Source organism: Malus domestica, chromosome 12, assembly GCF_042453785.1.
Source record: "Malus domestica chromosome 12, GDT2T_hap1".
NCBI lineage: Eukaryota > Viridiplantae > Streptophyta > Magnoliopsida > Rosales > Rosaceae > Malus > Malus domestica.
Window position 1 is genome coordinate 546,225 of NC_091672.1, and position 12,348 is coordinate 558,572.

The window sequence follows — 12,348 nt, forward strand, 5'->3', positions numbered from 1 at the left end:
TAGATTTAATTTGCAAAGCATGTGATGTGTCACCAATTGAAAATAAACAAGTTAATCGACATTTAAATAATAATCCAATCATCACTAATCAAGTCATATAGTTTACAAAATATAAGTTAAATAAATAATCTCCTTAGCATTACCAACCAAATCATGGATACTTGGATTCCTAGGTAGCTGCGTGTCATTGTAGAGGGCTTTTTGTTGAGAATGAGTCTCACATTGATGGGATGAGGGACCTTGCATGAGTAAGAGGTTGGGTTACTCTCTATATTGCCAATTAATTTTATAGTGGAATCTCAATTTTTTCCACTTCGTACGTAAGTACTGCTAACCCCTCAACCATATGGATGACGTGGTACGCCTAAGTATATTTGTGTAGTACTTTTAACATGCTATCCACTCAAACAAAACGCTTTTTCAAATGCAATAAAAGTTGTTGAAACCCACTTATTCTGGGTTGGTTCTCAAGATTTAGATGGATGCTTGAGTTTGCGAGTCACATGCATGCAAGCCCAACTCCTATATTTTTCCGACCATTTTCTTCATTTCTCAATCAAACTGCTACATAGTTTTGGTTGAATGAAATAAATAGTACTTGATGGCCTCGTTTTATCCACACGATTGGAATTGATTATCAAGGAGGGTTGGAAAGGGATTGGAGAGGATTGGATAAGTCTAAACCTCTCATGTTACTTTTCTGCTTACCGAACGAGCCTAAGAGCAACACAAATACAGGTAAGAGCTCTCGTTCTTTCAACTCGCGCATGCTTTGGTGTCAAGAATGGATTGCAATAGGTTAGAGAATTCACTAGAATCATTGTATGTGGCATGATACAATGATTCAAATGAATATCTTTGGACAAAAAATGAAATGTATGACGTCACCCTTTTAATTTCATTGGCCCAACTTGAAAGTTGCACCCATTTCTTCCTTCAAGGTATACTGAATCTAGTAAATTATTTCCAACCAAACTCAATCCTAGACACTTAATGACGTTTGAATGAGGATTAAGTACTCGTACTACATTTTGCACCCTTTGTGGTTAAAGGTATGTAAAAGCATTTTTAGTTTTTTAATTTTTTAATTTGATGTATGATTTGAAAGTTGGCAAAGACAAGCTACAAATTGTTACACAATTGATCAGATCTCCTGAACGAAATCAATTTAACTGTTATTATTTATGGGGAATTTATCATGCTATTATTGAGTATATGGACCTCATTTGGTAAGCCATTTTTCATCTATCTCTTCGTCTACAACATTATCTTATTTCGTCTGCATCCATGTACGTATGATCGAAGTTGCACTTGAATAAGTAAAAAATGGACGAATTGAGTTACTAAGTAAAAACCTTAGAGGTAAACTTGGCGGTGAGATTGACTAAAATGCGTTAAAATGTGCAAAAAAGATTGCACAGTAAAATAAACCAGGTCAAGATGAAGTTTAGACGGCGGGCTGGACGGAGCTAACCTGAGGGAGATAGTGGACCGCACACCTCTTATCTCTATGTCCAGGATGGCATGGATACATACAACCGTTGACCATTGACAATTGGAGGAATAAGAGGAGAGGAGCGGCAGGTAGCCAGCTAGCTACCCACCACCTTTGACAATTCGATATCTTTTGAAATACACAACGTCGTCCCACGTCAGATATTACGCAACCTAACATATGCACAAGAAAAAGGAAAACGAAGAAGAAGAAACTTCTCTTACGTACCAACAACGCGGTTTCACTTTCTCCCTCCCAACCTTCAAAAAGCAAAGGCTTTCCTTCTTTTGCTTCTCTACTATTCCATCTTCCTTACAAACACAACTAGCAGCTTAGTTAGGGTTTCTGTTTTTGGTCTCTCAGAGCTTCATCCAAATCCCAACCCCTCTCTCTCCTCTCTTTCTATCTCTCGTACAAATTAAATCAAATGTGTCCTCTAAGGTTCATCTTGGTCTTCTTCTCAGCAATCCTTGCAGGATACTTCGCGTGGAGGACGGTTTGTTCTTCTCCCGACGGAACCGACATGATGATCTCACAGCTGGATTCTACCAACAATGAAAATGCTATAGGATCACCCAAACAAGAAGAAGATGCATTCAATTCTAAAACTGTATGTTTATTTCCAAGTCCCACTTTGGTGCTACGCAGCCATTGGATGGTCTGGATTCACGGGACCAAATAATCCAAACCAATCAACGCCATCCAATGCTCGTAGCATTGAAGAATTTTCTGTTTATTTCCTCCTTCATTTTGTTCTTTAGTATTCCATTCAAGCATTCTCTCTCTCTCTCTCTCTCTCTCTCTCTCTCTCTCTCTCTCTCTCTCTCTCTCTCTCTCTCATTCATTTTATTAATGTTGGGTTTTGAATTTGCAGATGATTCAGAGTGGCTTCTGGGTGTTTGTGGACATGGCCAGCGGGAAATACTTGTGGAGGAATTTTAAGGAGATGAACCAAGTCAAAGTAAAATGTTAGTTGTTGATTACCAAATTGTACAAGCATGCTTGTCTACTTTTTCCAATCGAGGGTATATAATTGTAAAACCGTGCAAATTAATCTTCTTGATTTTATTTTAATTTCTTCCTAATTTTTATCGTTTCACGGGCAAGGAGGTTGATGACATGTTAGAGGTTGATGATAAAAGCAAGCATATGGTGTCAGAAAGATGCGTACTCTTTAGTCTTCCTAGCATTACCCTTAGTCTTTTTACCAAAACAAAATACAGTATTGCTAGGTAATGAAGATTTAGTCCACAAAGATCGGTCCATACTCCGTCGTCTAAATGATCCAACTGTTCATCTAAATCCGTTGCCAATAACCAGTTACACTACTGCCATGTATAACATATGTACAACATCATTCTTTAAATTAAACCAAGAAAAGAAAAAAAGGGAGAGAACGACATTTAAGCGTCACATTGGAGACGCAGCAGCAGCCTTTCTTTTAGTTCAAATCAACTTGTAGCTTAATAGACATGTACAGAAGCGTGAGCAGGGCACCTTGCGGGAGCGGTGCAAATTTTGCAAGATTGGAGCCGATCCACATGGCTACCACCACCAGAGCAACCATATTGCTGCTGGTTTTCCCACAAACCCAACTTGCAAACGACAGGCACAAAGTCAGCAAGATCCCGCCTCTACCACCCAAAACCCAAGCAATTACATAACCAATCTTGTATCCGGCATCCAATTTCCTGTCAAACAAGGCCATCAGGCTGCTAAACGTGAGAGATAACCGAGATCCAAATGTCTGCAATAGAAACAGAGATACGAAGGCTGATCTAAGCACTTCACTGAAGGAACCTCTCTCTTGCTCTGGCTCTCCTTCTTCAGTTGCTCCATCAGTTTTACCATATGACGAACTCTCTTCATTAACATTATAACGTTCCCAGTATCTCTCCCGTTGCATTCTCTGCCGTACTTCAGCCCACTTATAGATCCTTACCCCATCTTCAAATTCAGTGCTGTAGTTCCATTTTCCACTATGTTGCCTACCAGTATCTTTTTGTAATCTAAGTTCCCGGTCATATTGAGCCCTCGTTGCTTCATTGGATAGAACCTGTTTATAGGTAACATGAAGGCGCTGTCATTGCGTTACTACACATGAATGAAACAGAAAATGCTAAAAAAAAAAAAAAAAAAAAAAAAAAAAAAAAAAAAGAAACAATAGGCTTATGGGTAACCAAAGTTATTAAGTTTGGTTTTATGTAAATACCATCCATTACAATAAAGATGTCAAAAATATAGAAAGGTCTTCTCAAAAGAACAAAAAGAGACTTCCAGTTTTACATTCATATGAAAGCATTAGTTGGTAAAAAGAAAACAAAAGAATCTACAACATGGTAGAAGTTGGGGGTGGGAAGAGAGATGATTGGCTGTAGAGGAGGAAATGGATTTCCTGAGAGAGAATATGAAGAGTAAAAGAAAAAAACTCACTGAAAGTTGAAATAAAATAGTTTCATCCTTGGTTCCTTAACTTATTATTAACCTAGGTCCAACAACAAAGAGGCTTAGTTTATGATATTAGATTACATAGAAACAACGTCCCCTATTATGTATCAGTAATTACTCACCTCATACGCCTGACGGATGCTCTTGAACACCTCTCCAGCTTGAGAATCTTTGCTAACATCAGGATGATACTGCAACACATAGGCAAGAATACGTAAGTTCTTAATTGTGAGCCTCTGCCTCATAGAGTCTGTAAATTCTTTGACAACCAATTTCAGTGGGACCTCCTAACCACACAAATGCAGTAGGGGAGTAAAACAAGAATTATGGATATATGCACGAATCAAAGTGCAATAGCATCATGCCAAACTAAGGATGTCCAGGGGTTCCTCAGGAGGTACCTCTCACCATTTGGGCCACATAAAAGCATGCCAGCAAGGAAATTATATACCAACACATACACACCCAGAGTCCATTATAGCATGTGCTTCAATAGCTATAAGCAATAAAGCATAAAAGAATAAACAAAAAATATTTGGTATATACTTGAACACAATCTTGCAACAGTTTTGCACTAAATCAGATGGAGCATATTTATTGCATGTTACTGTTTGACAAGACATCCATCGTTCAGCAATATAAGTTGAAGCAGACAATGGATACCTTCCAAAGGGTGTGGGTGTGTGTGAGTGACTGATTGTATATGCATATGCACGTGCTCATACAGTTTCCCTCATTGAATAATGGTTTATGAAAGAATTGAAAAACAAAACCATGACAGTAAAGATATATTATATTTCTCCCAAAAAAAATTCAAGTAATGAAGTTGGAAGTCTCCCGAAAAACTACTAACACAAGTTCCATACACGGCCCATACACTGAAAATCAATGTGAACAAGATTGCTGCACTTCTTTCTCCACCTTCTTCCTCATAGGTGTAACATGGTACACAAGTCCCCTTCTTTCATTTATTTGCTATTCGATAAGGTAGCGTTTGGTTTATTGGAACAAACTTTGGAATGAGATGAACATTCCTGTCTACTTGCCAAAATGCCAAATAAACCAATGGCATCCATTACCAATTTTCAGTTCTCTTGTCTACTCTCTAACTCTCACTAAATTTCCGTCTATCAAATCTGAGTTCATTCCATTCCACAGGGATGAACTTGATACAAGGTTTGGACAAAAGGCTAAAAGAAATAGCCCAAATGCATTGATGCCTCACAACTCACAGTCATCCCACCAAACTAGAGTGTAGCCAGGTATCAATACCTGTCCTGCATCTCACGTAAAGGATATGAATATCCTTTCATCACTACACTGGCACACATCAATATAAGACTCCATAGAAAACGCATAAAAAAGAACAAAAATATTAAATGAAATATATTTATTAAATGGTACAGTTCATTCCCTCACTACAAGGAAATAAAACATATGTATGATTTATTTTCCTAACATGTCCGAATGCATCTCTGTATTTCAGCCTCCAAATATGATGCAGTTGAATGTTGTTGCTAAATCACGAGAACATATTAACTGCCGAACTCTAGCAATTATAACCATGTTGACATACACTTGCAACCACGGTTGCAAGTTAATTTGATCAGTAAGGTTAATTTGATATACACATCATCTGTAATCTCCGCCAATAGTAAATTTAATTTGATCACTAAAGTTAACTGTTATCACTAACATATCCAAAGATGAATTATTTTAGCATTCAAACATAAGGATTCGACGTGATCATGGAGTGCCGGCTGTCGACTACCTGACGCCCTCCCCCTCCTCCTTTATCCGGGCTTGGGACCGGCAATGTAAGCATTCAAACATGCTTATATAAATTAATTCACCACCAGAACGTACACTTCTCCACTACAGATTCTCTGGAAATCGAAAACAGTAGCGCCACACAAACACGATAAAACTATCAATCTCCACTAAAAAAGTAATGAATTATAATTTTCCCAGCTACAATGAACTGCTAAGGTACAGAATTTCAAAATTTTACACGGTCATTTCTAGGGCTTCTGAGGAGCAAACCTAAAAATGTAATTAAAGAGAAAGCAGAAGCTAAGGGACAAGTGAGTGAGCACCTTACGAGCGAGAAGGCGATAAGCCCTCTTGATATCGGCGGCGGTGGCATGGCGTGGGAGGCACAGCACCGCGTAGTGGGTCTGCTGGGCGTTGACCATGGCTCTTGGCGATGCCGATTGTGGGGTCCACCGGCGAGTACGGGTTCTGGCTCTTCTTCTGCGTTGAAAATGACACGGTGGCAGGGAAAACAAATGACTGAAATTTCCATAGAAGCCGCCGGCGCCGGGGCCGCCACTGCCACCGCTGATGGGGATGGGTCCCACCAGGAGCTGCTGCGCCACCATACTATCTTTCGTTCATGTATGTAATGTCCGCTCCGCTACCACGTACTGTCAGTCTTCACTTTCGGATTCATCTCATTTGTAAAATGACTATTGTACCCACCCGCAGTCAGTGGAGGAAATAAATAACAGATAGAACCGGTTACGGGTGCCCTTAACCTCACCCATATTAATATCTTTCTCTTAATTTTGTTCTAAGAAAAAAATATCTCTCTCTTAATCCATGTCAACTAGTAATAATATTCCCTTCCACTTTGAAAGTGAAAAGTTTTAAATTTAAATTTTTTTATTTGAATTTGATACCGATTCATTAGATGATAAATATATTCCCTTCCTTTTTGGGGAATACTGTTTGTACCATATTTAGGGCCTCTGTATTTAGACTTCGTATAAATATTCGGAAGACTCAAATGTAATTATGTAATAAATGAATGGGCAAATATGTAATAAGTGAGGAGCCATTATTCTATAAAAGGACTCCTCACTCTCCTCATTAGGGGGGTGAAGGTTTAGGCCATGGGAAGAGAGAAAACATCTCAGAGAGGTCAAACACATAAAATAGGCTAGAGAGCACACTGCCTCTAGCCTTCTTGTATATTCACCATTCAGAGTGAAACAATATTAACATCAATGTGGACGTAGCCCAAACATTAGGGTGAACCACGATACATCTTGTGTTCATTACTTTCTTGCAGATTTATGTTGTTCCAAAACCCCTCCGATTTTGTGCATCAACATTGTATATTCATTCAAAAACAAAATTTCTATAAACAAATAGGTTGCGAGTTTTAAGCTAAACATATCAATGTTCAAGCTTTGTCAACTCTTTTATAGTCCTATTTGTAGTTTGGAAATAACAAAACCTAGTAATTTTTTTTTAACAAATGATATTATCTACACTAAAGGAGATGAGTTGGGTTTAGCAATAATGTGGTTTAACTTTGTCATTGACGAAAGTCGAGCCCAAACATTTCGCTTTCATTTTAAATGCCCTAAATAATATATAAGTGACTTATATAACTCAAGTAATTAGAATATTTATATTTGTACACAACTTTGGAAGAGTTGAAGCCTTCTAGGAGGTCACTCACGTCAGTGTATAGATGCCACGCCAGCAAAGGCAATGTCAAAAGGGGACCCACTACAACCGAGTATATTGACTTACATGGTCAACAGGTGTGTAAAGGTGAAATGCAACCACGTAGACCAGCAGTGGGCAATGGAGGAGGATGCGTCCAGATTCATTCTGAACCCCCCAAAATACCCAAAAAAGGCAAAGAGACCCAAAGGAGAAGCCTTGAAAACAGGGGCATGGTTTGCCCTTTCCGCTTTCATTTAACAACCCATCCCTCCCAAACCTCCTTCATCTTATTCTTCTTTCAGGCAAATAATCAAGCACCTGTCGGTCTGGTATTATTTTCTTTCTCATTCTCTATCTGTTTATCTGGGTTTTGGATTGCCATTTGTTTGATGGCTCATGCTAAATTTATTGGTAGATTGTTATGCTCGTAATGTAGGCTTTGACAATTGAGTTATTGGGATCGTGTTCGTTTGTTGTTATTTTAATATGGATTTTGAAATCATCACAGATGTTAATGGTACATTGGGTTTGTTGATCTTAGACAATTCAATTTCTTCTGCAATTTTTTATTGCTTTTTAGTTTTCCTGTTTATTTGAAATCCAGAAATTGCATATTGGGGGGAGGGGGCGGCTATGGAGACGGGAGTTTTTAGATTGCATTGTGATCACTTGTGCTGTTAACGGTTTCTCTGTGACTGCGAGGCTGTGAGCTATGGAGGAAAACCAAAATGGTAATACGGGTTAATCATCGATATGGAGAAAGCAAACGGATTTTATGAAAATTATAGACAAGTGGGGAAGAAAACTTTTTGGTATTAGAGTATGACACAACTAATGTTGCTTACATCAACTTTCTTTTGCAAATAGCTAATCTTATCCTCATTGCAATTTAATTGTAGTTTATTAAGTGTTAGTAAGTTTTGGCCTCGTTGTAAATAATGAATTTTTGAGTACATTTTGTTTCCTTTCAATGATTTTAGTGCTCTCAGTAGGACGGAACAGAGAAATAGATGTCTACTTTGAACAATTCAACAAATATATTTTGGCAAGAATGTCAGGTTGGGAAGGTTGATAGGCAGAAACTACTCAATCAAAAGGGATGTGTTGTATGGATTACTGGTCTCAGTGGATCAGGTTATTTTCTTAACTGACTTGCTTATCCCTTCTTTTATAGTTACATGAATCAATATATTTGTCATTAGCTTACATTTTTTTCTACACCTTCTCCTGTTGTGTTCTTTTTGTCCGAAGGAAACAAATTTTATCAGAGATAACTGCATTTTGTTTTTGCCTGGCATGGCAACTTGCTAATATAATATCAGGCCATTATTTGGCATGGAAAATTCTCAGTGTTTATAAAATGAAAGTGTATGGACTTAATATGTGTAAGCAGTTACTTCGGTCAATCCTGGTTGTGGCGTTGTCCGCACACTTGTAATTTATTGTTTCTTAAAAAAATCAGAAAATATATGAGATCACACCGAAGGCTTCTTGGACTCACTCCAAGTCAACTAGCACTTCACACACATGAGGAAAGCTACAAGAAATTTGATTTTTTTTCCTCTTTCAATTCACTCCAGTCTATGTATTCACGAAATGGCTTCTTGAACTCTTTTCTGGAATCAGGGAAAAGTACACTGGCATACTCATTAAGTAGAGAACTATACTCTAGGGGAAAGTTGTCATATGTCCTTGATGGAGATAACCTTCGGCATGGTCTGAACAAGGATCTTGGTTTCAAAGCCGAAGACCGAGCTGAAAATATACGCAGAGTTGGTACGTTATTCTTGGCAACAAACCATATTTTGGTAGAAAACATAGATTATATTGATCTCAGATAACACATAAGACATGTGAACCAATATAATATAGCCGACACCGAGAATGTTTATTTGATTTCATTTTTCCTTTGTGGGGCTAAACATACTCTGGCATCTTAATTATTTGTCTTTTTCAACTTGACCATAGTGTGAGATGTCCATTACTTGGTAATATATAAGCTAATTAAATTTTTAATGTAGGGGAGGTAGCAAAACTGTTTGCAGATGCAGGATTGTTTAGTATTGCTAGCCTCATATCTCCTTATAAGAAAGATCGGGATGCCTGCCGTGCATTGTTACCTGATGCAAACTTTATTGAGGCAAGACTCCATATGGTTCTTGTTCTTATAATCTGGTAAATGTGGCCCACCTATTTTAAACTACGAATATTGATTTTTATTTTGCATCCATGTTAACAGGTTTTCATGAACATGCCCCTAGAATTATGCGAGTCAAGAGATGCAAAAGGACTTTATAAGCTTGCACGTGCTGGAAAGATTAAAGGTGTGTTTTTGAAACATATGTTACTCCTATAATTTGTCCATTGGCATGGACAGACTGTTGTTCTATGCCATATTTCGGAATGAAAGAGATAAAATTAATAAAAATAGATATAGAATCCCAATATGATTTTGTATCATGAGATGACATTATAAGTTATTGCATGGAAGTCTTCTAATTCAGATGGGAGAAAGTCCATCCTCTTGGGTTTCCTTACCAGGAGAAAATGCCAGGCCTACCAGGAGGGCAACCTTTGATCTCCTTTATTCTGTTTCCCGTGTGCTATGTGTTATAAGTGCAAAGGGAACTTTATAATACTCAAATGGGTTATACAAATTGCACTTCAGGTTAGAGCGAGTTCCGAATTCTGATACTTATGGATTCCAAAGATAGCTTAGCTCGTTTGTCATGCATTATATAACTTGCACTTCAGTTGAATTGAGATTCTGCGTACTTTTAGTGAAAAATTACGGCATAAAAAAAAAAAAAAAGAACAAAGAGATTGATGCAGAGTGTGATTCTGAGTGAAAATCATAAATCTGTAATGCTAAACTCCTTTCTGAAGTTGTTAAGCGGTATGACAGAATTTGAAGATTCCTTAGTCTCCCTTTCTATTCAAATGACAGTCTTTTCTTTTTCTTTTGGTCAACCTTCCAGTAATAGTTTTTAATTGCAGGTTTTACTGGAATAGATGACCCTTATGAGCGACCAGAGAACTGCGAGGTATGTATTTGGTGGAGTATAAAAACTAATGACCATGTCGGCATGTATCTTCTATTACACATTGTATAGTTTGGAGACATTATAAAATCACCGGTGTTCTTCTGGCGTTCCTTGTGTATGCAAATCAGACTGAAAAATTTACCCTTCTTTTGTCAGATAGAAATAGGACAAGAAAATGGAGTTTGTCCCATGCCTGCAGCCATGGCAGGCCGAGTAGTGTCCTACTTGGAGGAGAAAGGATTTCTTCAAGTTCAGTGACTTGCCTCTGTTCAACTTACCCGTTGCATATCTGGCAATGCGTCACTTTGGAGTTAAGGATTTCATTCAAAACAAAACATGATTGGTTTGATCAACCCTGCCGGCACTAAGGCCACCCGGACAATCTTTTGGTGCGTTATTGGGGTACTACTTGCTAGGAAGGAGTGCATACTTTTGGTTAATATATTTTGTTTACAAGATTAATAGGTAATAGAGTGGTAGTTCCACCGTTTTGAATTAGCAAAACATTTATGTGGCTAATTCTGACAATTGTAATGGTATGAAGTTCCATGTTGGAGATTTTCATATGGCCTATTTTGTAGCATCTTAAACTTGTGCCCATTCATCGAATTTTGACCTTGGATTTACAACGTAAGGATTATTCCTCCAATCTGTTAGCCCTGGTTTGGTATTGAGGTGATTCTGAAAAAAGTTACTATCAAAAAAACAGTTGGGAGCTTTTTTATGTTTGGTAAACATTCAAGTTCAACTTTTTTTCACAGTTGTGGGTGAAAAAAAAAACCAAAAACTCAAAGCTGCAAAACGCAGCTTTGAAAAACCAGTTTTTTTTCACATCTGTTTTACATAAAAGTTTATCAAACACTATAATACTGCTTTTTTTTTTTCAAAAGCACTTTTACAAAAAAAGTTTACCAAACATTCTGCTGCTTATTCTCACAACACAACAGAAGCAGTTTTTTTTCAAAGCATAGCAATACCGCTATGCCAAACCAGCTCTTAGTCTCCTGCCTGCATAGTCGATCATTGTATGAGTCTTTGACTCTCTGGTACGTATTATATGCAAGGATCTTTGAATCAAATCCTTTGGTTAAGTTTTGTTGAAAAGTGTTTCTCGGATTTTTTGAGCGCGTCAAGTGATGTGTATATGTTCCGTCACTAAATGAATATGTTTGATGCAATTTGATTGAGGATTGGTGGACTAATTTGGTGTGTGAAGTTAACTTATTAGATTTTGAAATATGCAATTTTGGATGATAGATAATCGATAAGTGATACAGTGGTGATAAATAGGAGATGAACTTTAGATGGTAATTAAAAAATAAACTGATTGTATTTATGATAATTTGTTAATCATAATTGGAAGGACACGGTAAACTGATTATTTTTAAGAGAAAAACTTCAAATGATGATTAAACATCCTATTCCAACAAGAAACAAAATATTTAGAATGGTCTTTTCTAAAATGTATTTCTACGAGCTAAAAACAATTATAAATTTAGCATTTCTAAAGGCAATTTCAAACATGCCCAAAATTCTGATACCACTAGCTACTACGTATGTAGGTATTTCCTTTTGGTTGTGAAGTCAAGACGTGATTTCACAAACAGAATAAACATGTATTATTTACGGAAAACAATTCCATACGGATAATGCTAGGGAAATTAATTTCTTTAAAAACATGTTTGTTGATGATTGAATTATTAATTAAGTATTAGCTATCGTGTTTATTTTCTATTAGTAGCATATAATTTAGTTTACAAATTTGATCTAAAAGTTTGGCCTCCCTAGCATTATCTATTCCAGAGTATGTTTATTTATTTTTAGAGTAAATTGTAGTAATAGTCCTTCAACTTTAATCAAATTGGAGTAATGATCATTCAACTAAAAATTCATCACCATTAA

At 37.1% G+C, this 12,348-nt stretch overlaps 2 protein-coding genes and 1 long non-coding RNA gene across 5 annotated transcripts; 2 read left to right on the forward strand and 1 right to left on the reverse strand.

Moving 5' to 3' along the window:
• Positions 1-1,605: 1,605 nt before the first annotated feature.
• On the forward strand, positions 1,606-2,569 carry LOC103413441 (uncharacterized). Its single transcript, XR_525884.4, has 2 exons — positions 1,606-2,105; positions 2,370-2,569. It is a non-coding gene; the product is annotated as an uncharacterized lncRNA (long non-coding RNA).
• A 198-nt stretch (positions 2,570-2,767) lies between these two features.
• Positions 2,768-6,521, reverse strand: LOC103413442 (uncharacterized). Of its 2 annotated transcripts, none has more exons than XM_008351905.4 (3): positions 6,040-6,521; positions 4,066-4,134; positions 2,768-3,551 (listed from the first exon to the last, which is right to left on the reverse strand). In XM_008351905.4, the coding sequence occupies exons 1-3, from the start codon at positions 6,322-6,324 to the stop codon at positions 2,937-2,939; spliced, it is 969 nt and encodes a 322-aa protein (XP_008350127.3). In that variant the 5' UTR covers positions 6,325-6,521; the 3' UTR covers positions 2,768-2,936. The 2 variants fall into 2 exon arrangements, with proteins under 2 accessions (XP_008350127.3, XP_070666008.1); XM_070809907.1 differs by having other exon boundaries at positions 4,066-4,230.
• A 985-nt stretch (positions 6,522-7,506) lies between these two features.
• Positions 7,507-11,095, forward strand: LOC103449306 (adenylyl-sulfate kinase 3-like). Of its 2 annotated transcripts, XM_070809909.1 has the most exons (8): positions 7,520-7,731; positions 8,007-8,133; positions 8,383-8,536; positions 9,029-9,178; positions 9,424-9,542; positions 9,642-9,726; positions 10,400-10,446; positions 10,603-11,095. In XM_070809909.1, exons 3-8 carry the CDS (start codon positions 8,413-8,415, stop codon positions 10,702-10,704), a joined length of 627 nt encoding a protein of 208 aa, XP_070666010.1. In that variant the 5' UTR covers positions 7,520-7,731; positions 8,007-8,133; positions 8,383-8,412; the 3' UTR covers positions 10,705-11,095. The 2 variants fall into 2 exon arrangements, with proteins under 2 accessions (XP_070666009.1, XP_070666010.1); XM_070809908.1 differs by lacking the exon at positions 8,007-8,133 and having other exon boundaries at positions 7,507-7,731.
• The last annotated feature ends 1,253 nt before the right edge of the window (positions 11,096-12,348 follow it).